General features: G+C 45.1%; 1 protein-coding gene across 1 annotated transcript in view; it reads right to left on the bottom strand.

The window, feature by feature from the left end:
• Positions 1–27,500, bottom strand: part of LOC311138951 (mitogen-activated protein kinase kinase kinase 12-like) — a gene marked incomplete at both ends in the record, with an annotated part of 64,697 nt that overhangs the window by 16,035 nt on the left and 21,162 nt on the right. Inside the window, 5 exons of the mRNA XM_084173767.1 lie at positions 15,100–15,208; positions 15,962–16,120; positions 19,130–19,288; positions 23,556–23,747; positions 24,323–24,506. Of these exons, the coding sequence (XP_084029893.1) occupies positions 15,100–15,208; positions 15,962–16,120; positions 19,130–19,288; positions 23,556–23,747; positions 24,323–24,506 (803 nt within the window). The remainder of the gene's footprint in view (positions 1–15,099; positions 15,209–15,961; positions 16,121–19,129; positions 19,289–23,555; positions 23,748–24,322; positions 24,507–27,500) is intronic.

The raw sequence follows: 27,500 nt of genomic DNA, 5'->3' as shown, positions 1-27,500 counted from the left end.
AAACCAGGTGTTGTCATAAACCATGCATAGTCATAAACCAGGCATAGTCATAAACCAGGCATAGTCATAAACCAGGGATAGTCATTAACCAGGCATAGTCATGAACCAGGGATAGTCATAAACCAGGCGTAGTCATAAACCAGAAATAGTCATAGACCAGGCATAGTCATAAACCAGGTGTAGTCATAAACCAGGCATAGTCATAAACCAGGCAAAGTCATAAACCAGGCGTAGTCATAAACCAGGGATAGTCATAGGGCTCTAACTCCTTTAGCCCCACAGTGAAATAGGGTGCAGGCCAGGCAGCAGGCTGTTAGCCAACCTGCCAGCTTAGTGGAGTCTGCCAATAGTATAGTCAGTGTAGTCAGCTCAGCCATACCCATTGAGACTGTGTCTGTGCCTCGACCTAGGTTGGGCAAAACTAAACATGGTGGTGTCCACCCTAGCAATCTTATTAGGATAAAGACCTCCTCCATTCCTGCCATTATTGAAAGAGATCGTGATACCTCACATCTCAAAATAGGGTTACTTAATGTTAGATCCCTCACTTCAAAGGCAGTCATAGTCAATGAACTAATCACTGATCATAATCTTGATGTGATTGGCCTGACTGAAACATGGCTTAAGCCTGATGAATTTGCTGTGTTAAATGAGGCCTCACCTCCTGGTTACACTAGTGACCATATTCCCCGTGCATCCCGCAAAGGCGGAGGTGTTGCTAACATTTACGATAGCAAATTTCAATTTACAAAAAAAAAAATGACGTTTTCATCTTTCGAGCTTCTAGTCATGAAATCTATGCAGCCTACTCAATCACTTTTTATAGCTACTGTTTACAGGCCTCCTGGGCCATATACAGCGTTCCTCTCTGAGTTTCCTGAATTCCTATCAGACCTTGTAGTCATAGCAGATCATATTCTAATTTTTGGTGATTTTAATATTCACATGGAGAAGTCCACAGACCCACTCCAAAAGTCCTTCGGAGCCATTATCGACTCAGTGGGTTTTGTCCAACATGTCTCTGGACCTACTCACTGCCACAGTCATACTCTGGACCTAGTTTTGTCCCATGGAATAAATGTTGTAGATCTTAATGTTTTTCCACAAAATCCTGGACTATCGGACCACCATTTTATTACGTTTGCAATCGCAACAAATAATCTGCTCAGACCCCAACCAAGGAGCATCAAAAGTCGTGCTATAAATTCTCAGACAACACAAAAATTCATTGATGCCCTTCCAGACCCCTTCTGCCTACCCAAGGACGTCAGAGGACAAAAATCAGTTAACCACTTAACTGAGGAACTAAATTTAACCTTGCACAATACCCTAGATGCAGTTGCACCCCTAAAAACGAAAAACATTTGTCATAAGAAACTAGCTCCCTGGTATACAGAAAATACCCGAGCTTTGAAGCAAGCTTCCAGGAAATTGGAACGGAAATGGCGCCACACCAAACTGGAAGTCTTCCGACTAGCTTGGAAAGACAGTACCGTGCAGTACCGAAGAGCCCTCACTGCTGCTCGATCATCCTACTTTTCCAAATTAATCGAGGAAAATAAGAACAATCCAAAATTTCTTTTTGATACTGTTGCAAAGCTAACTAAAAAGCAGCATTCCCCAAGAGAGGATGGTTTTCACTTCAGCAGTGATAAATTCATGAACTTCTTTGAGGAAAAGATCATGACCATTAGAAAGCAAATTACGGACTCCTCTTTGAATCTGCGTATTCCTCCAGGGCTTAGCTGTCCTGGATCTGCACAGCTCTGCGAGGGCCTGGGATCGGGAGAGACACTTAAGTGTTTTAGTACTATATCTCTTGACACAATGATGAAAATAATCATGGCCTCTAAACCTTCAAGCTGCATACTGGATCCTATTCCTACTAAACTGCTGAAGGAGCTGCTTCCTGTGCTTGGCCCTCCTATGTTGAACATAATAAACAGCTCTCTATCCACCGGATGTGTACCAAACTCACTAAAAGTGGCAGTGATAAAGCCTCTCTTGAAAAAGCCAAACCTTGACCCGGAAAATATAAAAAACTATCGGCCAATATCGAATCTTCCATTCCTCTCAAAAATTTTAGAAAAAGCTGTTGCGCAGCAACTCACTGCCTTTCTGAAGACAAACAATGTATACGAAATGCTTCAGTCTGGTTTTAGACCCCATCATAGCACTGAGACTGCACTTGTGAAGGTGGTAAATGACCTTTTAATGGCGTCAGACCGAGGCTCTGCATCTGTCCTCGTGCTACTAGACCTTAGTGCTGCCTTTGACACCATCGATCACCACATTCTTTTGGAGAGACTGGAAACCCAAATTGGTCTACACGGACAAGTTCTGGCCTGGTTTAGATCCTACCTGTCGGAAAGATATCAGTTTGTCTCTGTGAATGGTCTGTCCTCCGACAAATCAACTGTACATTTCGGTGTTCCTCAAGGTTCCGTTTTAGGACCACTATTGTTTTCACTATATATTTTACCTCTTGGGGATGTTATTCGAAAACATAATGTTAACTTTCACTGCTATGCGGATGACACACAGCTGTACATTTCAATTAAGCATGGTGAAGCCCCAAAATTGCCCTCGCTAGAAGCCTGTGTTTCAGACATAAGGAAGTGGATGGCTGAAAACTTTTTACTTTTAAACTCGGACAAAACAGAGATGCTTGTTCTAGGTCCCAAGAAACAAAGAGATCTTCTGTTAAATCTGACAATTCATCTTGATGGTTGTAAAGTCGTCTCAAATAAAACTGTGAAGGACCTAGGCGTTACTCTTGACCCTGATCTCTCTTTTGACGAACATATCAAGACTGTTTCAAGGACAGCTTTTTTCCATCTACGTAACATTGCAAAAATCAGAAATTTTCTGTCCAAAAATGATGCAGAAAAATTAATCCATGCATTTGTTACTTCTAGATTAGACTACTGCAATGCTCTATTTTCCGGCTACCCGGATAAAGCACTAAATAAACTTCAGTTAGTGCTAAATACGGCTGCTAGAATCCTGACTAGAACCAAGAAATTTGATCATATTACTCCAGTGCTAGCTTCCCTACACTGGCTTCCTGTTAAGGCAAGGGCTGATTTCAAGGTTTTACTGTTAACCTATAAAGCGTTACATGGGCTTGCTCCTACCTATCTTTCCGAGTTGGTCCTGCCGTACATACCAATACGTACGCTACGGTCACAAGACGCAGGCCTCCTAATTGTCCCTAGAATTTCTAAGCAAACAGCGGGAGGCAGGGCTTTCTCCTATAGATCTCCATTTTTATGGAACAGTCTGCCTACCCATGTGAGAGACGCAGACTCGGTCTCAACCTTTAAGTCTTTACTGAAGACTTATCTCTTCAGTAGGTCATATGATTGAGTGTAGTCTGGCCCAGGAGTGTGAAGGTGAACGGAAAGGCTGGAGCAACGAACAGCCCTTGCTGTCTCTGCCAGGCCGGTTCCCCTCTCCACTGGGGTTCTCTGCCTCTAACCCTGTTGCAGGGGCTGAGTCACTGGCCTGCTGGTGCTCTTTCATGCCGTCCCTGGGAGGGGTACGTCAATTGAGTGGGTTGAGTTACTGACGTGATCTTCCTGTCTGGGTTGGCGACCCCCCCCCCCTTGGTTTGTGCTGTGGTGGAGACCTCTGTGGGCTATACTCGGCCTTGTCTCAGGATTGTAAGTTGGTGGTTGGGGATATCCCTCTAGTGGTGCGGGGGCTGTGCTTTGGCGGAGTGGGTGGGGTTATATCCTTCCTGTTTGGCCCTGTCCGGGGGTTTCTTCGGATGGGGCCACAGTGTCTCCGGACCGCTCCTGTCTCAGCCTCCAGTATTTATGCTGCAGTAGTTTATGTGTCGGGGGGCTGGGGTTAGTTGGTTATACCTGGAGTACTTCTCCTGTCTTATCCAGTGTCCTGTGTGAATTTAAGTATGCTCTCTCTAATTCTCTCGTTCTCTCTTTCTCTCTGAGAACCTGAGCCCTAGGACCATACGTCAGGACTACCGGGCATGATGACACCCTGCTGCCCCCAGTCCGCCTGGCCTTGCTGCTATTCCAGTTTCAACTGTTCTGCCTGCGGCTACGAAACCCCTACCTGTCCCAGACCTGCTGTTTTCAACTCTAAATGATCGGCTATGAAAAGCCAACTGAGAGACCTGAGCCCTAGGACCATACGTCGGGACTACCGGCCGTGGTGACTCCTTGCTATCCCCAGTCCGCCTGGCCTTGCTGCTATTCCAGTTTAAACTGTTCTGCCTGCGGTTATGGAACCCCTACCTGTCCCAGACCTGCTGTTTTAAACTCTAATGATCGGCTATGAAAAGCCAACTGAGATTTATTCCTGATTATTATTTGACCATGCTTGTCACTTATGAACATTTTTGAACATCTTGGCATGGTTCTGTTATAATCTCCACCCGGCACAGCCAGAAGAGGACTGGCCACCCCTCATAGCCTGGTTCCTCTCTAGGTTTCTTCCTAGGTTTTGCCTTTCTAGGGAGTTTTTCCTAGCCACCGTGCTTCTACACCTGCATTACTAGCTGTTTGGGGTTTTAGGCTGGGTTTCTGTACAGCACTTCGAGATATTAGCTGATGTAAGAAGGGCTATATAAAATAAAATTGATTGATTGATTGATCATAAACCAGGCATAGTCATAAACCAGGGATAGTCATAAACCAGGCATAGTTATAAACCAGGCGTAGTCACAAACCAGGGATAGTCATAAACCAGGCGTATTCATAATCCAGGAATAGTCATAAACCAGGTGTAGTCATAAACCAGGCGTAGTTATAAACCAGGCGTTGTCATAAACCAGGCATATTCATAAACCAGGCGTAGTAACAAACCAGGGATAGTCATAAACCAGGCATAGTCATAAACCAGGGATAGTCATAAACCAGGCATATTCATAAACCAGGGAGAGTCATAAACCAGGGAATAGTCATAAACCAGGCATAGTCATAAACCAGGGATAGTCATGAACCAGGCATAGTCATACACCAGGGATAGTCACAAACCAGGGATAATCATAAACCAGGCGTAGTCATAAACCAGGCATAGTCATAAACCAGGAATAGTCATAAACCAGGTGTAGTCATAAACCAGGTATAGTCATAAACCAGGGATAGTCATGAAGCAGAGATAGTCATAAACCAGGCATATTCATAAACCAGGGATAGTCATAAACCAGGCATATTCATAAACCAGGGATAGTCATAAACCAGGCATAGTCATAAACCAGGGATAGTCATAAAGCAGAGATAGTCATAAACCAGGCATATTCATAAACCAGGGATAGTCATAAACCAGGCATATTCATAAACCAGGGAGAGTCATAAACCAGGGATAGTCATAAAACAGGCATAGTCATGAACCAGGGATAGTCATGAACCAGGCATAGTCATGAACCAGGGATAGTCATAAACCAGGCATAGTCATGAACCAGGGATAGTCATAAACCAGGCATAGTCATAAACCAGGGATAGTCATAAACCAGGCATAGTCATAAACCAGGGATAGTCATAAACCAGACATATTCATAAACCAGGGATAGTCATGAACCAGGCATAGTCATACACCAGGGATAATCATAAACCAGGCGTAGTCATAAACCAGGCATAGTCATAAACCAGGCATAGTCATAAACCAGGCATAGTCATAAACCAGGGATAGTCATTAACCAGGCATAGTCATAAACCAGGTGTTGTCATAAACCATGCATAGTCATAAACCAGGCATAGTCATAAACCAGGCATAGTCATAAACCAGGGATAGTCATGAACCAGGCATAGTCATACACCAGGGATAATCATAAACCAGGCGTAGTCATAAACCAGGCATAGTCATAAACCAGGCATAGTCATAAACCAGGCATAGTCATAAACCAGGGATAGTCATTAACCAGGCATAGTCATAAACCAGGTGTTGTCATAAACCATGCATAGTCATAAACCAGGCATAGTCATAAACCAGGCATAGTCATAAACCAGGGATAGTCATTAACCAGGCATAGTCATGAACCAGGGATAGTCATAAACCAGGCGTAGTCATAAACCAGAAATAGTCATAGACCAGGCATAGTCATAAACCAGGTGTAGTCATAAACCAGGCATAGTCATAAACCAGGCAAAGTCATAAACCAGGCGTAGTCATAAACCAGGGATAGTCATAAACCAGGCATAGTCATAAACCAGGGATAGTCATAAACCAGGCATAGTTATAAACCAGGCGTAGTCACAAACCAGGGATAGTCATAAACCAGGCGTATTCATAATCCAGGAATAGTCATAAACCAGGTGTAGTCATAAACCAGACGTAGTTATAAACCAGGCGTTGTCATAAACCAGGCATATTCATAAACCAGGCGTAGTAACAAACCAGGGATAATCATAAACCAGGCGTAGTCATAAACCAGGTATAGTCATAAACCGGGAATAGTCATAAACCAGGTGTAGTCATAAACCAGGGATAGTCATGAACCAGGGATAGTCATAAACCAGGCATAGTCATGAACCAGGGATAGTCATGAACCAGGGATAGTCATAAACCAGGCATAGTCATAAACCAGGGATAGTCATAAACCAGGCATAGTCATAAACCAGGCATAGTCATAAACCAGGCATAGTCATAAACCAGGGATAGTCATAAACCAGGCATAGTCATAAACCAGGCATGGTCATACACCAGGGAAAGTCATAAACCATGCATAGTCATAAACCAGGCATAGTCATAAACCAGGCATAGTCATAAACCAGGGATAGTCATTAACCAGGCATAGTCATGAACCTGGGATAGTCATAAACCAGGCGTAGTCATAAACCAGAAATAGTCATAGACCAGGCATAGTCATAAACCAGGTGTAGTCATAAACCAGGCATAGTCATAAACCAGGCAAAGTCATAAACCAGGCGTAGTCATAAACCAGGGATAGTCATAAACCAGGCATAGTCATAAACCAGGGATAGTCATAAACCAGGCATAGTTATAAACCAGGCGTAGTCACAAACCAGGGATAGTCATAAACCAGGCGTATTCATAATCCAGGAATAGTCATAAACCAGGTGTAGTCATAAACCAGGCGTAGTTATAAACCAGGCGTTGTCATAAACCAGGCATATTCATAAACCAGGCGTAGTAACAAACCAGGGATAATCATAAACCAGGCGTAGTCATAAACCAGGTATAGTCATAAACCGGGAATAGTCATAAACCAGGTGTAGTCATAAACCAGGGATAGTCATGAACCAGGGATAGTCATAAACCTGGCATAGTCATAAACCAGGCATAGTCATGAACCAGGGATAGTCATAAACCAGGGATAGTCATGAACCAGGGATAGTCATAAACCAGGCGTAGTCATAAACCAGGTGTAGTCATAAACCAGGCATGGTCATAAACCAGGCATGGTCATACACCAGGGAAAGTCATAAACCAGGGATAGTCATAAACCAGGCATAGTCATAAACCAGGAATAGTCATAAACCAGGTGTAGTCATAAACCAGGCATAGTCATAAACCAGGCATAGTCATAAACCAGGCGTAGTCATAAACCAGGGATAGTCATTAACCAGGCATATTCATAAACCAGGGATAGTCATAAACCAGGTGTTGTCATAAACCAGGCATAGTCATTAACCAGGCATAGTCATAAACCAGGCATAGTCATAAACCAGGGATAGTCATTAACCAGGCATAGTCATGAACCAGGGATAGTCATAAACCAGGCGTAGTCATAAACCAGAAGTAGTCATAAACCAGGCATAGTCATAAACCAGGTGTAGTCATAAACCAGGCATAGTCATAAACCAGGCAAAGTCATAAGCCAGGCGTAGTCATAAACCAGGGATAGTCATAAACCAGGCATAGTCATAAACCAGGGATAGTCATAAACCAGGCATAGTTATAAACCAGGCGTAGTCACAAACCAGGGATAGTCATAAACCAGGCGTATTCATAATCCAGGAATAGTCATAAACCAGGTGTAGTCATAAACCAGGCGTAGTTATAAACCAGGCGTTGTCATAAACCAGGCATAGTCATAAACCAGGCGTAGTCACAAACCAGGGATAATCATAAACCAGGCGTAGTCATAAACCAGGTGTAGTCATAAACCGGGAATAGTCATAAACCAGGTGTAGTCATAAACCAGGAATAGTCATAAACCAGGTGTAGTCATAAACCAGGCATAGTCATAAACCAGGCATAGTCATAAACCAGGGATAGTCATAACCAGGGATAGTCATAAACCAGGGATAGTCATGAACCAGGGATAGTCATAAACCAGGCATAGTCATAAACCAGGGATAGTCATAAACCAGGCGTAGCTATAAACCAGGCGTAGTCACAAACCAGGGATAATCATAAACCTGGCGTAGTCATAAACCAGGAATAGTCATAAACCAGGTGTAGTCATAAACCAGGCGTAGTCATAAAAAAGCCGTAGTCATAAACCAGGCATAGTCATAAACCAGGAAAAGCCATAAACCAGGGATAGTCATAAACCAGGCGTAGTCATAAACCAGGCTTAGTCATAAACCAGGCGTAGTCATTAACCAGGGATAGTCATAAACCAGGCGTAGTCATAAACCAAGGATAGTCATAAACCAGGGATAGTCATAAACCAGGCATAGTCATAAACCAGGGATAATCATGAACCAGGGATAACCATAAACCTGGCGTAGTCATAAACCAGGAATAGTCATAAATCAGGTGTAGTCATAAACCAGGCGTAGTCATAAAAAAGCCGTAGTCATAAACCAGGCACAGTCATAAACCAGGAAAAGTCATAAACCAGGGATAGTCATAAACCAGGCGTAGTCATAAACCAGGCTTAGTCATAAACCAGGCGTAGTCATAAACCAGGGATAGTCATAAACCAGGCGTAGTCATAAACCAAGGATAGTCATAAACCAGGGATAGTCATAAACCAGGCATAGTCATAAACCAGGCGTAGTCATAAACCAGGCGTAGTCATAAAAAAGCCGTAGTCATAAACCAGGGATAGTCATAAACCAGGCGTAGTCATAAACCAGGCGTAGTCATAAACCAGTCATAGTCATAAACAAGGGATAGTAATAAACCAGGGATAGTCATAAACCAGCCATAGTCATAAACCAGGCATAGTCATAAAAAAGGCGTAGTCATAAACCAGGCGTAGTCATAAACCAGACGTAGTCATAAACCAGGGATAGTCATAAACCAGGCATAGTCATAAACCAGGCATAGTCATAAACCAGGCGTAGTCATAAACCAGTGATAGTCATAAACCAGGCATAGTCATAAACCAGGCATATTCATAAACCAGGGATAGTCATAAACCAGGCATAGTCATAAACCAGAGGTAGTCATGAACCAGGCGTAGTCATAAACCAGGCATAGTCATAAACCAGGCATAGTCATAAACCAGGGATAGTCATAAACCAGGGATAGTCATTAACCAGGTGTAGTCATAAACCAGGCGTAGTCATAAACCAGGGATAATCATGAACCAGGGATAATCATAAACCTGGGTAGTCATAAACCAGGAATAGTCATAAACCAGGTGTAGTCATAAACCAGGCGCAGTCATAAAAAAGCCGTAGTCATAAACCAGGCATAGTCATAAACCAGGAATAGTCATAAACCAGAAATAGTCATAAACCAGGCTTAGTCATAAACCAGGCGTAGTTATAATCCAGGGATAATCATAAACCAGGCATAGTCATAAACCAGGCGTAGTCATAAACCAGGGATAGTCATAAACCAGGCATATTCATAATCCAGGAATAGTCATAAACCAGGTGTAGTCATAAACCAGGCGTAGTCATAAACCAGGTGTAGTCATAGACCAGGCGTAGTCATAAACCAGGGATAGTCATAAACCAGGGATAGTCATAAACCAGGTGTAGTCATAAACCAGGCGTAGTCATAAACCAGGCATAGTCATAAACCAGGCGTAGTCATAAACCAGGGATAGTCATAAACCAGGGATAGTCATAAACCAGGGATAGTCATAAACCAGGGATAGTCATAAACCAGGGATAGTCATAAACCAGGCGTAGTCATAAACCAGGGATAGTCATAAACCAGGCGTAGTCATAAACCAGAAATAGTCATAAACCAGGCTTAGTCATAAACCAGGCGTAGTTATAATCCAGGGATAATCATAAACCAGGCATAGTCATAAACCAGGCGTAGTCATAAACCAGGGATAGTCATAAACCAGGCATATTCATAATCCAGGAATAGTCATAAACCAGGTGTAGTCATAAACCAGGCGTAGTCATAAACCAGGGATAGTCATAAACCAGGCGTAGTCATAAACCAGGGATAGTCATAAACCAGGGATAGTCATAAACCAGGTGTAGTCATAAACCAGGCGTAGTCATAAACCAGGCATAGTCATAAACCAGGCGTAGTCATAAACCAGGGATAGTCATAAACCAGGGATAGTCATAAACCAGGGATAGTCATAAACCAGGGATAGTCATAAACCAGGGATAGTCATAAACCAGGGATAGTCATAAACCAGGTGGAGTCATAAACCAGGCGTAGTCATAAACCAGGGATAGTCATAAACCAGGGATAGTCATAAACCAGGGATAGTCATAAACCAGGGATAGTCATAAACCAGGGATAGTCATAAACCAGGTGGAGTCATAAACCAGGCGTAGTCATAAACCAGGGATAGTCATAAACCAGGGATAGTCATAAACCAGGGATAGTCATAAACCAGGGATAGTCATAAACCAGGGATAGTCATAAACCAGGGATAGTCATAAACCAGGTGTAGTCATAAACCAGGGATAGTCATAAACCAGGCGTAGTCATAAACCAGGGATAGTCATAAACCAGGTGGAGTCATAAACCAGGCGTAGTCATAAACCAGGGATAGTCATAAACCAGGGATAGTCATAAACCAGGGATAGTCATAAACCAGGGATAGTCATAAACCAGGGATAGTCATAAACCAGGGATAGTCATAAACCAGGTGTAGTCATAAACCAGGGATAGTCATAAACCAGGCGTAGTCATAAACCAGGGATAGTCATAAACCAGGCGTAGTCATAAACCAAGGATAGTCATAAACCAGGGATAGTCATAAACCAGGCATAGTCATAAACCAGGCGTAGTCATAAACCAGGCGTAGTCATAAAAAAGCCGTAGTCATAAACCAGGGATAGTCATAAACCAGGCGTAGTCATAAACCAGGGATAATCATGAACCAGGGATAACCATAAACCTGGCGTAGTCATAAACCAGGAATAGTCATAAATCAGGTGTAGTCATAAACCAGGCGTAGTCATAAAAAAGCCGTAGTCATAAACCAGGCACAGTCATAAACCAGGAAAAGTCATAAACCAGGGATAGTCATAAACCAGGCGTAGTCATAAACCAGGCTTAGTCATAAACCAGGCGTAGTCATAAACCAGGGATAGTCATAAACCAGGCGTAGTCATAAACCAAGGATAGTCATAAACCAGGGATAGTCATAAACCAGGCATAGTCATAAACCAGGCGTAGTCATAAACCAGGCGTAGTCATAAAAAAGCCGTAGTCATAAACCAGGGATAGTCATAAACCAGGCGTAGTCATAAACCAGGCGTAGTCATAAACCAGTCATAGTCATAAACAAGGGATAGTAATAAACCAGGGATAGTCATAAACCAGCCATAGTCATAAACCAGGCATAGTCATAAAAAAGGCGTAGTCATAAACCAGGCGTAGTCATAAACCAGACGTAGTCATAAACCAGGGATAGTCATAAACCAGGCATAGTCATAAACCAGGCATAGTCATAAACCAGGCGTAGTCATAAACCAGTGATAGTCATAAACCAGGCATAGTCATAAACCAGGCATATTCATAAACCAGGGATAGTCATAAACCAGGCATAGTCATAAACCAGAGGTAGTCATGAACCAGGCGTAGTCATAAACCAGGCATAGTCATAAACCAGGCATAGTCATAAACCAGGGATAGTCATAAACCAGGGATAGTCATTAACCAGGTGTAGTCATAAACCAGGCGTAGTCATAAACCAGGGATAATCATGAACCAGGGATAATCATAAACCTGGGTAGTCATAAACCAGGAATAGTCATAAACCAGGTGTAGTCATAAACCAGGCGCAGTCATAAAAAAGCCGTAGTCATAAACCAGGCATAGTCATAAACCAGGAATAGTCATAAACCAGAAATAGTCATAAACCAGGCTTAGTCATAAACCAGGCGTAGTTATAATCCAGGGATAATCATAAACCAGGCATAGTCATAAACCAGGCGTAGTCATAAACCAGGGATAGTCATAAACCAGGCATATTCATAATCCAGGAATAGTCATAAACCAGGTGTAGTCATAAACCAGGCGTAGTCATAAACCAGGTGTAGTCATAGACCAGGCGTAGTCATAAACCAGGGATAGTCATAAACCAGGGATAGTCATAAACCAGGTGTAGTCATAAACCAGGCGTAGTCATAAACCAGGCATAGTCATAAACCAGGCGTAGTCATAAACCAGGGATAGTCATAAACCAGGGATAGTCATAAACCAGGGATAGTCATAAACCAGGGATAGTCATAAACCAGGGATAGTCATAAACCAGGCGTAGTCATAAACCAGGGATAGTCATAAACCAGGCGTAGTCATAAACCAGAAATAGTCATAAACCAGGCTTAGTCATAAACCAGGCGTAGTTATAATCCAGGGATAATCATAAACCAGGCATAGTCATAAACCAGGCGTAGTCATAAACCAGGGATAGTCATAAACCAGGCATATTCATAATCCAGGAATAGTCATAAACCAGGTGTAGTCATAAACCAGGCGTAGTCATAAACCAGGGATAGTCATAAACCAGGCGTAGTCATAAACCAGGGATAGTCATAAACCAGGGATAGTCATAAACCAGGTGTAGTCATAAACCAGGCGTAGTCATAAACCAGGCATAGTCATAAACCAGGCGTAGTCATAAACCAGGGATAGTCATAAACCAGGGATAGTCATAAACCAGGGATAGTCATAAACCAGGGATAGTCATAAACCAGGGATAGTCATAAACCAGGGATAGTCATAAACCAGGTGGAGTCATAAACCAGGCGTAGTCATAAACCAGGGATAGTCATAAACCAGGGATAGTCATAAACCAGGGATAGTCATAAACCAGGGATAGTCATAAACCAGGGATAGTCATAAACCAGGTGGAGTCATAAACCAGGCGTAGTCATAAACCAGGGATAGTCATAAACCAGGGATAGTCATAAACCAGGGATAGTCATAAACCAGGGATAGTCATAAACCAGGGATAGTCATAAACCAGGGATAGTCATAAACCAGGTGTAGTCATAAACCAGGGATAGTCATAAACCAGGCGTAGTCATAAACCAGGGATAGTCATAAACCAGGTGGAGTCATAAACCAGGCGTAGTCATAAACCAGGGATAGTCATAAACCAGGGATAGTCATAAACCAGGGATAGTCATAAACCAGGGATAGTCATAAACCAGGGATAGTCATAAACCAGGGATAGTCATAAACCAGGTGTAGTCATAAACCAGGGATAGTCATAAACCAGGCGTAGTCATAAACCAGGGATAGTCATAAACCAGGCATATTCATAATCCAGGAATAGTCATAAACCAGGTGTAGTCATAAACCAGGCGTAGTCATAAACCAGGTGTAGTCATAAACCAGACGTAGTCATAAACCAGGGATAGTCATAAACCAGGGATAGTCATAAACCAGGTGTAGTCATAAACCAGGCGTAGTCATAAACCAGGCATAGTCATAAACCAGGCGTAGTCATAAACCAGGGATAGTCATAAACCAGGGATAGTCATGAACCAGGGATAGTCATAAACCAGGGATAGTCATTGCGTGTCTTTTAAGACGCATGCTTCTCTCTGCGATTTGATTGGCGGCTTGCTGTAATAATCTGAAAGAAGGTGTTTTGTTTTCCTTAGTCAGTTGAATACGCTGCTTACTTCATAGAACCGTGGTCACGTTAATAACCTTTAGCGACTGAACTATTACCAACTATGACCCCATCCCTGAAAGCTTAGACTCAGGATCACGTACCTGTCTTCTGTTTCCACCTACAACACAAGCTGTGCAGGACTCGTTAGTAGGGAGAGTGATGAATCTGCATGGAATAACTGAGGGAAATGAATTGATTGTCCACAAACGATCATACATAAGATTGTTTGATGATCATCCCTGATGTTTTTCTCAACTTTTCAATACCTTTCTGATGCATTTCAATCACTCCACAGCATAGTTGTAAATGAGAACCTGTTCTCAACTGGTTTACCTGGTTAAATAAAGGTGAAAAAAAAAAAAATCCTTCCTTCCATCAGATTGCATTTTGACATGACCTGATTGGACAAATCTTGTGCTATAACTTTTATTGAGATAATAGCAAAAAGGTCAGATTCTAAAGATTCATCAAATTATTTTCCACATTTGTTTCTGATACCCCCCAATTTTCCTAAAACAGAGAATCAGAGAATTAAATAGCTTGATGGTCCATGTTAATAGTATCTTAAATATCATGTATGAATCTGTTTAATTTCATGTTTGAATCAATTTGACTTTGTGACCCCTCCAACCCCTGTTCTCCGATGGGTATGGCGGCTCGCCCAGTGATTTTGTTTTACAAAAGTGGCTACCTTGGAAATATTAGTGACTACCACTGTCATAAATGTTTATAACTAAAATGAAAGTTTAATTTCAAGATGGCTGTCCTGTAGTCATGTTGCCAGCATGCCAATGTCCATTCTAGTGTTCTATTTACATTTACATTTTAGTCATTTAGCAGACGCTCTTATCCAGAGCAACTTACAGTTAGTGAGTGCATTCATTATTTTTTAAATATATTTTTTTCATACTGGCCCCCCGTGGGAATCGAACCCACAACCCTGGCGTTGCAAACGCCATGCTCTACCAACTGAGCTACATCCCTGCCAGCCATTCCCTCCCCTGGACGAATTGTGCGCCGTCGCATGGGTCTCCCGGTCGCGGCCGGCTACGACAGAGCCTGGATTCGAACCAGGATCTCTAGTGGCACAGCTAGCACTGCGATGCAGTGCCTTAGACCACTGCGCCACTCGGGAGACATATTTACTTATGTGACTGTACCTGAGATTTGAAGTAGGTCTCCTGTGGGGTAGACAGCAGGTCCGCTGAGGCGATATCCAGGTGCAGTAGGATCTGTCTGAATGAAGGTCTGTTCCTGGGCTTACTGCTCCTGGAGGCAGAGACACACATATCTTTAAATACAACTACAATGTACATGTACAACATCTACATCTCCTGATTTCTTAACTCCTCCTCTATTCGGTGGACATGTTCATGCCCTGTCCTCCACCCCCATGTTCATGCCCTGTCCTCCACCCCCATGTTCATGCCCTGTCCTCCACCCCATTTCCCTCCCTTCCTCTCTCCCATTCCCCTCCCTCCCTCCCTCTTTCATTCCCCTCCCTCCCTCTCTCTCCCATTCCCCTACCTCCCTCCCTCTCTCTCCCATTCCCCTCCCTCCCTCTCTCTCCCATTACCCTCCCTCCCTCTCTCTCCCATTCCCCTTCCTCCCTCTCAATTCAATTCAATTCAATTTAAGGGCTTTATTGGCATGGGAAACGTGTGTTAACATTGCCAAAGCAAGTGAAGTAGATAGTAAACAAAAGTGAAATAATCTCTCTCCCATTCCCCTCCCTCCCTCTCTCTCCCCTCTCCCCTCCCTCCCTCTCTCTCCCATTCCCCTCCCTCCCTCCCTCTTCCATTCCCCTCCATCCCTCTCTCTCCCATTCCCCTACCCCCTCCCTCTCTCTCCCATTCCCCTCCCTCCCTCTCTCTCCCATTCCCCTTCCTCCCTCTCTCTCCCATTCCCCTCCCTCCCTCCCTCTCTCTCCCATTCCCCTCCCTCCCTCTCTCTCCCATTCCCCTCCCTCCCTCTCTCTCCCATTCCCCTCCCTCCCTCTCTCTCCCATTCCCTCCGTCTCACCAGCACTGTCTCAGCAGTATTTTGAAGCCGTCTGGGCAGCTCTCTGGGACAGGTAGGTTCAGGCTGTTGTTTCCCACCCCCCAGATGATGGCCGAAGAGTCCACGTCTTTGTATGGCACCTCTCCGGTCAACATCTCCCACAGCACCACACCAAACGACCTGCAGAGAGAGAGAGAGAGGGGGGAGATCCCATGAGTCCATACTACTCTTTTAAAATGAACACTTCTGTACAATAAAGATGGGTGTTCAGGAGCCACTCTGAAAAACAACATCAACACATCGGCATCTTCTGTGTTATAGCCTCTTCTGTGTACCCTACTACCCCTGTTGCTTACAACGTTGTTTTCCTGATAATACAAAAACAAGGCTGTGTAGGCTACATGTTTGTGCGCTGCAAAAGGGGCCAGTCAGTCAGTGTGTGTTTTATGTGTGTACTGGGCTCCCATGTGCCAGGGTGGCACAGGGCCAGTGTGTGGCTCTGCCCCTGCCGTCGGGTAGAGGCTGAGGGAGAACACACACACACACACACACACACACACACACACACACACACACACACACACACACACACACACACACACACACACACACACACACACACACACACACACACACACACACACACACACACACACAAACACACACACACACACACACACACACACACACACACAGGCTGGGGGATAAGGAAGGTCTCATCCCAGGGGAGTAACTATGGAAAGGTTGTTGTTGATGGCACCTTGGATCTGGATCACCATGGCGACTCTGGTGTGCACCAATAGCATCGTGTGGGAGGGAGAAAGCACCAATAGCATCGTGTGGGAGGGAGAAAGCACCAATAGCATCGTGTGGGAGGGAGAAAGCACCAATAGCATCGTGTGGGAGGGAGAAAGCACCAATAGCATTGTGTGGGAGGGCGAGAGTAATGTTGTGTTTATGTGATTATTTTTAGCTTCTGTCTCCGGCCCCTTTATTATCGCTGAAAATCTACAGAATGGGTAGTTTATCTCTAGTTCTATAGAACAGGCACAGAAATATAATGTATTGTGTGTTAGCGTCAGTGGAGTCTGCTGAGGGGAGGACGGCTCCTAATAGTGGCTGGAACAGAGCGAATGGAATGGCATCAAACCATGTGTTTGATCTATTTGATACCATTCCACCAATTCCGCTCCAGCCATTACCACGAGCCCTTCCTCCCCAATTAAGGTGTCACCAACCTCCTGTGGTTAGAGTAGTACCCTTAATAAATAGCTATTTATTGCCTTTTTATACGATGAGCAATACTAGGACAGGATCATTCTCTGTCCTCTTATGTTATTAAAGACAAGGAGAACTCTGTCCTTTTATGTTATTAAAGACAAGGAGAACTCTGTCCTCTTATGTTATTAAAGACAATGATCATTCTCTGTCCTCTTATGTTATTAAAGACAAGGAGAACTCTGTCCTCTTATGTTATTAAAGACAAGGAGCACTCTGTCCTCTTATGTTATTAAAGACAAGGAGAACTCTGTCCTTTTATGTTATTAAAGACAAGGAGAACTCTGTCCTCTTATGTTATTAAAGACAATGATCATTCTCTGTCCTCTTATGTTATTAAAGACAAGGATCATTATCTGTCCTCTTATGTTATTAAAGACAAGGAGAACTCTGTCCTCTTATGTTATTAAAGACAAGGAGCACTCTGTCCTCTTATGTTATTAAAGACAAGGAGAACTCTGTCCTCTTATGTTATTAAAGACAAGGAGAACTCTGTCCTCTTATGTTATTAAAGACAAGGAGCACTCTGTCCTCTTATGTTATTAAAGACAAGGAGCACTCTGTCCTCTTATGTTATTAAAGACAAGGAGCATTCTCTGTCTTGTTATGTTATTAAAGACAAGGAGCACTCTGTCCTCTTATGTTATTAAAGACAAGAAGCATTCTCTGTCCTCTTATGTTATTAAAGACAAGGAGCATTCTCTGTCTTGTTATGTTATTAAAGACAAGGAGCATTCTCTGTCTTGTTATGTTATTAAAGACAAGGAGCATTCTCTGTCTTGTTATGTTATTCTTGAAGAAACCATTTTATTTTCTCTACACCCAATCTTATTTTAGATTTCTCCAGAGTAGTAAGGTAAAGGGAGAGAGTCTAACCTTGCTGTCTTACTGCCACAGTCTTTGTCACAATGCCTCTATGCAATGGTTCCAAGGAACACTCTCTTTAAATGGATTTAGTAAAAATAACTCCTCATTCTCTGAACATTTTACAGACCCAATGTTCTTTTAGATTTAGTCTGGCCCAACTGTCAGAGCATGTTAAGGCAGACCAGACTGAGCAAACAACACACCTCAAATCATCCTTTCTCTCAGAATAGACAGCGATAAGGGCAGGAGATAATGTTGACCCGTTTCAGAGATAGATACAGATACATACTGTCTACATTCTTGTCATTTTTCACACATCAACAGTTGTACCTTTTTGTTCATGTGTCAGACTTGAGCCTATTTGATCCGGCCCGCGGGTGGTTTTGAGAGAAATTAGAAAAACCTAATCGAAACTGTAGAAATGATCATGGATCTACATTTATATTGTTGAATGCACTGATTGTAAGTCCTCCTAAATTAGAGTGTCTGCCAAATGACTAAAATGTAACATTTTTTTCAGTTAATATGCGTGGAAATCAGACTCTACCATTCGACTCTCTGAGAAATCACACTCTCATCTTTCAGTAGCGTAGGATCAGTGAAATCAGACTCCCCTCTCCATATCCAGTCTAGTGGGCTTTAGGCCCAAGGCCAGGCCACAGGCTTTAGAAAGGATATTTCAGCCTCTCCAGAGCACAAGAGCATCTGGCAAATCAATAATTGAATTAGCCAGCATTCCTCTCTTAGGAGAGGGAGGGAGGGAGGGAGGGAGGGAGGGAGGGAGGGAGGGAGGGGGAGAGGGAGAGAGAGAGAGAGAGAGAGAGAGAGAGAGAGACGGAAATGGAAACAGAAAGGGAGGGTGGTCTCAAGGCACTCTGGATAAGAGCGTCTGCTAAAATTACCAAAATTATACTTAAATGATTTGGAAAGATTTGATATTATTTAACATTTTTTTTTAACTGGTCTCTTTTTCAGATGGGTTGATATCAAAATAAATTATGCTATAAAGCATGAAGGAAAAAGTAAGAAGGTGTTTTCTCTTACCAGATGTCGACCTTCTCTGAGACAGGTTCGTTCCTGATGACCTCTGGGGCCATCCAGGCCACCGTACCGGCGAATGACATCTTGGTGCTCTTATCACTCATCTCCTTAGACGTCCCGAAGTCAGAGATCTTCACCGCGTCATCGTAGGTGATCAACATACTGGAGTAGAATATACAGGCACAGTCAAGGGAAGGTACAGTAGCCACACAGAGAGACAGTCAGGGGAAGGTACAGTAGCCACACAGAGAGACACAGTCAGGGGAAGGTACAGTAGCCACACAGAGAGACAGTCAGGGGAAGGTACAGTAGCCACACAGAGAGACAGTCAGGGGAAGGTACAGTAGCCACACAGAGAGACAGTCAGGGGAAGGTACAGTAGCCACACAGAGAGACACAGTCAGGGGAAGGTACAGTAGCCACACAGAGAGACAGTCAGGGGAAGGTACAGTAGCCACACAGAGAGACACAGTCAGGGGAAGGTACAGTAGCCACACAGAGAGACAGTCAGGGGAAGGTACAGTAGCCACACAGAGAGACACAGTCAGGGGAAGGTACAGTAGCCACACAGAGAGACAGTCAGGGGAAGGTACAGTAGCCACACAGAGAGACACAGTCAGGGGAAGGTACAGTAGCCACACAGAGAGACAGTCAGGGGAAGGTACAGTAGCCACACAGAGAGACACGGTCAGGGGAAGGTACAGTAGCCACACAGAGAGACACAGTCAGGGGAAGGTACAGTAACCACACAGAGAGACACAGTCAGGGGAAGGTACAGTAGCCACACAGAGAGACAGTCAGGGGAAGGTACAGTAGCCACACAGAGAGACACAGTCAGGGGAAGGTACAGTAGCCACACAGAGAGACAGTCAGGGGAAGGTACAGTAGCCACACAGAGAGACACGGTCAGGGGAAGGTACAGTAGCCACACAGAGAGACACAGTCAGGGGAAGGTACAGTAGCCACACAGAGAGACACAGTCAGGGGAAGGTACAGTAGCCACACAGAGAGACAGTCAGGGGAAGGTACAGTAGCCACACAGAGAGACACAGTCAGGGGAAGGTACAGTAGACACACAGAGAGACAGTCAGGAGAAGAGAAGGTACAGTAGCCACACAGAGAGACAGTCAGGAGAAGAGAAGGTACAGTAGCCACACAGAGAGACACAGTCAGGGGAAGGTACAGTAGCCACACAGAGAGACAGTCAGGAGAAAATAAGGTACAGTAGCCACACAGAGAGACAGTCAAGGGAAGGTACAGTAGCCACACACAGAGAGACAGTCAAGGGAAGGTACAGTAGCCACACAGAGAGACAGTCAGGGGAAGGTACAGTAGCCACACAGAGAGACACAGTCAGGGGAAGGTACAGTAGCCACACAGAGAGACAGTCAGGGGAAGGTACAGTAGCCACACAGAGAGACAGTCAGGGGAAGGTACAGTAGCCACACAGAGACACAGTCAGGGGAAGGTACAGTAGCCACACAGAGAGACACAGTCAGGGGAAGGTACAGTAGCCACACAGAGAGACAGTCAGGAGAAGAGAAGGTACAGTAGCCACACAGAGAGACACAGTCAGGGGAAGGTACAGTAGCCACACAGAGAGACAGTCAGGGGAAGGTACAGTAGCCACACAGAGAGACAGTCAGGGGAAGGTACAGTAGCCACACAGAGAGACAGTCAGGGGAAGGTACAGTAGCCACACAGAGAGACAGTCAGGGGAAGGTACAGTAGCCACACAGAGAGACACAGTCAGGGGAAGGTACAGTAGCCACACAGAGAGACACAGTCAGGGGAAGGTACAGTAGCCACACAGAGAGACATTCAGGGGAAGGTACAGTAGCCACACAGAGAGACACAGTCAGGGGAAGGTACAGTAGCCACACAGAGAGACAGTCAGGGGAAGGTACAGTAGCCACACAGAGAGACAGTCAGGGGAAGGTACAGTAGCCACACAGAGAGACAGTCAGGGGAAGGTACAGTAGCCACACAGAGAGACAGTCAGGGGAAGGTACAGTAGCCACACAGAGAGACACAGTCAGGGGAAGGTACAGTAGCCACACAGAGAGACAGTCAGGGGAAGGTACGGTAGCCACACAGAGAGACAGTCAGGGGAAGGTACGGTAGCCACACAGAGAGACACAGTCAGGGGAAGGTACAGTAGCCACACAGAGAGACACAGTCAGGGGAAGGTACAGTAGACACACAGAGAGACAGTCAGGGGAAGGTACAGTAGACACACAGAGAGACAGTCAGGGGAAGGTACAGTAGACACAGAGAGACACAGTCAGGGGAAGGTACAGTAGCCACACAGAGAGACACAGTCAGGGGAAGGTACAGTAGCCACACAGAGAGACACAGTCAGGGGAAGGTACGGTAGCCACACAGAGAGACACAGTCAGGGGAAGGTACAGTAGCCACACAGAGAGACACAGTCAGGGGAAGGTACGGTAGCCACACAGAGAGACACAGTCAGGGGAAGGTACAGTAGCCACACAGAGAGACACAGTCAGGAGAAGAGAAGGTACAGTAGCCACACAGAGAGACATCCAGGGGAAGGTACAGTAGCCACACAGAGACACAGTCAGGGGAAGGTACAGTAGCCACACAGAGAGACAGTCAGGGGAAGGTACAGTAGCCACACAGAGAGACAGTCAGGAGAAGAGAAGGTACAGTAGCCACACAGAGAGACATTCAGGGGAAGGTACAGTAGCCACACAGAGAGACAGTCAGGGGAAGGTACAGTAGCCACACAGAGAGACAGTCAGGGGAAGGTACAGTAGCCACACAGAGAGACAGTCAGGGGAAGGTACAGTAGCCACACAGAGACACAGTCAGGGGAAGGTACAGTAGCCACACAGAGAGACACAGTCAGGGGAAGGTACAGTAGCCACACAGAGAGACAGTCAGGGGAAGGTACAGTAGCCACACAGAGACACAGTCAGGGGAAGGTACGGTAGCCACACAGAGAGACACAGTCAGGGGAAGGTACAGTAGCCACACAGAGAGACAGTCAGGGGAAGGTACAGTAGCCACACAGAGAGACAGTCAGGGGAAGGTACAGTAGCCACACAGAGAGACAGTCAGGGGAAGGTACAGTAGCCACACAGAGAGACAGTCAGGGGAAGGTACAGTAGCCACACAGAGAGACAGTCAGGGGAAGGTACGGTAGCCACACAGAGAGACACAGTCAGGGGAAGGTACAGTAGCCACACAGAGACACAGTCAGGGGAAGGTACAGTAGCCACACAGAGAGACACAGTCAGGGGAAGGTACAGTAGCCACACAGAGAGACATTCAGGGGAAGGTACAGTAGCCACACAGAGAGACATTCAGGGGAAGGTACAGTAGCCACACAGAGAGACATTCAGGGGAAGGTACAGTAGCCACACAGAGAGACATTCAGGGGAAGGTACAGTAGCCACACAGAGAGACACAGTCAGGGGAAGGTACAGTAGCCACACAGAGAGACAGTCAGGGGAAGGTACAGTAGCCACACAGAGAGACAGTCAGGGGAAGGTACAGTAGCCACACAGAGAGACACAGTCAGGGGAAGGTACAGTAGCCACACAGAGAGACACAGTCAGGGGAAGGTACAGTAGCCACACAGAGAGACAGTCAGGGGAAGGTACAGTAGCCACACAGAGAGACAGTCAGGGGAAGGTACAGTAGCCACACAGAGAGACAGTCAGGGGAAGGTACAGTAGCCACACAGAGAGACAGTCAGGGGAAGGTACAGTAGCCACACAGAGAGACATTCAGGGGAAGGTACAGTAGCCACACAGAGAGACAGTCAGGGGAAGGTACAGTAGCCACACAGAGAGACAGTCAGGGGAAGGTACAGTAGCCACACAGAGAGACAGTCAGGGGAAGGTACAGTAGCCACACAGAGAGACACAGTCAGGGGAAGGTACAGTAGCCACACAGAGAGACAGTCAGGGGAAGGTACAGTAGCCACACAGAGAGACAGTCAGGGGAAGGTACAGTAGCCACACAGAGAGACAGTCAGGGGAAGGTACAGTAGCCACACAGAGAGACAGTCAGGGGAAGGTACGGTAGCCACACAGAGAGACACAGTCAGGGGAAGGTACAGTAGCCACACAGAGAGACAGTCAGGAGAAGAGAAGGTACAGTAGCCACACAGAGAGACAGTCAGGGGAAGGTACGGTAGCCACAATTTCAGCTGTTCTAGGTTTCCCTAGAACTATTCAAACGACTCAAACAAGAATATGATATTGAGGTATGGTAACTTGAGAAACTAAATGTACGCTAAGTCGCTAACACCCCTAAAACATATAATCTTCAATGATATCTACTTAGTGTACAACAATATGTTTGGCATGACAATGAACACAACAGAGGTGTTGGCTCAAGCACATACGGATCTGCTACCAAGCTAAAGCATAGTTATCATGTAGGTAGGACTACTTACTTGGGCGACTTGAGGTCTCTGTGGATGATCTTGTGGAGGTGGAGGTAGTTCATGCCCCCAGCCATGCCCATGGCCCAGTCGATGAGCAGGGAGGGGGTGATCTTCCTACCTGTCCTCAGCACCTCGTACAGCTGGCCCTGGGCACAGTACTCCATCAGGATACAGTAACACGGCGCCTGGGTGCAGATACCCCTGGATGGAGGAGAGGAGAGAGGGAGGAGAGGAGAGAGGGAGGAGAGGAGAGAGAGGGAGGAGAGGAGAGAGGGAGGAGAGAGGGAAGAGAGAGGAGAGGAGAGAGGATTAGTAACATAGTACTCCATTAAGGTACAATAGCATGGGCCTGGGTATATATTCTACTGTACTGTCTTCTAATGTATTATACTTTACTGTACGGTATTCTACTGTACTGTATTCTAATGTACTGTATTATACTGTATTATACTCTACTGTACTGTGTTCGACTGTATTCTACTGTACTGCAGTCTACTGCATTCTTTTGAATTATACTGTACTGTATTCTACTGTATTATACATTTTACATTACATTTTAGTCATTTAGCAGATGCTCTTATCCACAATGACTTACAGTTAGTACTCTACTGTACTGTATTCTACTGTATTATACTCTACTGTACTGTATTCTACTGTACAGTATTCTACTGTATTGTCTCTCTCTGTACTGTATTATACTGTACTGTATTTTACTGTACTGTATTATACTGTACTGTATTATACAAATACTGTATTCTACTGTACTGTATACTTACTTGAAGGTGATGATGTTGGGGTGTTTGAGTTTTCTCAGATGTCTGATGTCTGTCTCCTTAATGTCTCGGACCTTCTTCACAGCTACTTCCTGTCCGTGGAGTTTCCCCAGGAAGACTGCCCCCTGGGCCCCGCTCCCTACCCACTGCAGCTCAGAGATGTCTTCAAACGGCACCTCCCAGAGCTCTGGAGAGGAGGGAGAGAGAGGGCAAAAAGAGAGAGATCAGTGACATACAGAATCGCCAGACAAAAGGGGTCGGTACATCCTGTTCAAGAGTGAGTGAGTGAGTGAGAGAGTCAATGCTTTGAGAATGACAGTTATATACTGAACCAAAATACAAACGCAACATGCAAAGTGTTGGTCCCATGTTTCATGAGATGAAATAAAATATCTGAGAAATTTTCCATACCCACAAAAAGCTTATTTCTCTAAAATGTGGTGCACACATTTGTTTAAATCCCTGTTAGTGAGCATTTATGCTTTGCCAAGATAATCCATCCACCTGACAGGTGTGGCTTATCAAGAAGCTGATTAAACAGCATGATCATTACACTGGTGCACTTTGTGCTGTCGACAATAAAAGCCCACAGATGTCTCAAGTTTTGAGGGAGCGCGCAATTGGCATGCTGACTGCAGGAATGTCCAACAGAGCTGTTGCCAGGGAATGTAATGTTCATTTCTCTACCATAAGCTGCCTCCAACGTTGTTTTAGAGAATTTGGCAGTACATCCAACCGGCCTCACAACCGTAGACCACGTGTAACCACGCCAGCCTAGGACCTCCACATCTGGCTTCTTCACCTGCGGGATCGTCTGAGGAGGGGGAGGAGGTGTGCTGAGGAGTATTTCTGCCCACCCATATGCCCTCCCAGGCCCACCCATGGCGGTGCCCATGCCCACCCATGGCGGTGCCCATGCCCAGTCATGTGAAAGCCATAGATTAGGGCCTAATGAATTTATTTCAATTGACTGATTTACTTCTATGAACTGTAACTCAGTAAAATCGTTGAAATTGTTGTATGTTGCGTTTATATTTTTGTTCAGTATAAAATATTTATAATATTGCTACATCTAGGATAGACACTATTCCAAATAGTATCCATCTTCTTTTAAATTATCGATAGAGTTTCAGTATAAAAGCCACGCATGAAAGAAAGACAATTACAACAAAAACAGAATATAAAAATCGTACTTCGTATGGCAACCATTTGGCAATCATTTATAGACTCCTAAAAGACTAATCAATCAAGGCAGATCATTAATCATTCATGGTGTCCTGGCTAATTTGACAAATGTATCTGAAAATTCCCCCGGTGCAGGAAGGGACCAGCACTAAAGCAGTACATTCTACATCCTGTATTAACCGTCTGTCTGTCTCCCCTCACCAGGCAGACTCCACATCCCCGACCCCATCACCCCCCCTTCCCACTCCACATCCCCGACCCCATCACCCCCCCCCTTCCCACTCCATATCCCCGACCCCATCACCACCCTCCCACTCTACATCCCCGACCCCATCACCCCCCTCCCACTCTCCATCCCGACCCCCATCACCCCCCTCCCACACCCCATCCCGACCTCCATCACCCCCCTCTCACTACCCATCCCCAACCCCCATCACCCCACTCCCTGAGGAATCCCCCCGCCCCCATCCTCTGCTACCCTTCCATATTAGCCTCTCAAATCCCCTTCTTCCCTCTCCCCCTCCTTCCCTCCTCTCCTCCTCTCCCCCTCCTTTCCTCCTCTCCCCCTCCTTTCCTCCTCTCCTCCTCCTCCTTTCCTCCTCTCCTTTCCTCCTCTCCTCCTCCTCCTCCTCCTCCTCTCCTTTCCTCCTCTCCTTTCCTCCTCTCCTTTCCTCCTCTCCTTTCCTCCTCTCCTCCTCCTCCTCCTCCTCCTCTCATCCCTCCTCTCCTGTTCCCTCTTTCCACACCCCTCCAGAGTACAGGAGTCTTGTTACAGTGCCACAATGGCACTAAGCAGGATTTAGAGTGGAAAGCGTATTACCCAGAAGATTACAGTTTTCTGTCTGTGCGACAGTGTGTGTGTGTTTGGGGGTGAGGTGAGGTTCAAGTGTATTCACACACTCCAGGTGAGCTGGGCGGTGCAATGGGCGGTGCAATGGGCGGTGAACTGGGCGGTGAACTGGGCGGTGAACTGGGCGGTGAACTGGTTGTTGAACTGGGCGGTGAACTGGGCGGTGAACTGGGCGGTGAGCTGGGCGGTGAACATAGCGGTGTGGTATGTTTTTTGATTTTTGAATCTGCAATCCTTATAATGCATGTGTGCTATTGATTGAAAACATTTGGACACTTTTAGAACATAAAGGATGTTAGAATCCCTGGCGTCTGTCTTCTTTGAACTAGATAAACGGAACAATTTAGATCACTAAACCTTGTGTTGTTACAGCAGATCCCCTACAGTTCTTTGGAATTGAGATCCAATGGAAACAGTCCAATACTACTACAGGCTGTGTCAAATGCCACCCTGTTCTCTATTTAGTGCACTGCTTTTGACCAGGGACCATAGAGGGAATGAGGTATCATTTGGGACCCACAATGTCCCATCTTATCAAAACAGCCCTTCCCTGCCACAAAGGGGCATTATGATAGTCACATCTATTGCTCCTGTTCTCTTCTGGATTCAAAAGGGGAACATTCTGTACTGAATGCAAGGAGATGGGGAGAGCGAGAGAGAGAGAGAGAGAGGAGATTGGCGTACATAAAAGCTTCGAAAGGGGCATTTTTCCTTTTAATATCCCCATCCCTTTGCTCTGCCTGGCAGTCCCTCCAGCCTATCTCTCTATCTATCTATCTCTCTATCTCTCTATCTATCTCTCTATCTCTCTATCTCTCTATCTCTCTATCTATCTATCTATCTATCTATCTATCTATCTATCTATCTATCTATCTATCTATCTATCTATCTATCTATCTATCTATCTATCTATCTATCTATCTATCTATCTACAGTGCATTTGGAAAGTATTCAGACCCCTTGACTTTTTCCACATTTTGTTACGTTACAGCCGTACTCTCAAATGTATTAAATTATTTTTTCCCCTCATCAATCTACACACAATACCCCATAATGACAAAGCAAAAACAGGTTTTTAGAAATTGTTACAAATGTATACAAAACATTAAATGGAAATATCACATTTACGTAAGTATTCAGACCCTT

The sequence above is a fragment of the Coregonus lavaretus genome (genome assembly GCF_964263955.1).
Source record: "Coregonus lavaretus genome assembly, chromosome: 12".
NCBI lineage: Eukaryota > Metazoa > Chordata > Actinopteri > Salmoniformes > Salmonidae > Coregonus > Coregonus lavaretus.
Note: the sequence above shows the minus strand (reverse complement) of the source record. Positions and strands in the feature narration are given on the sequence as shown.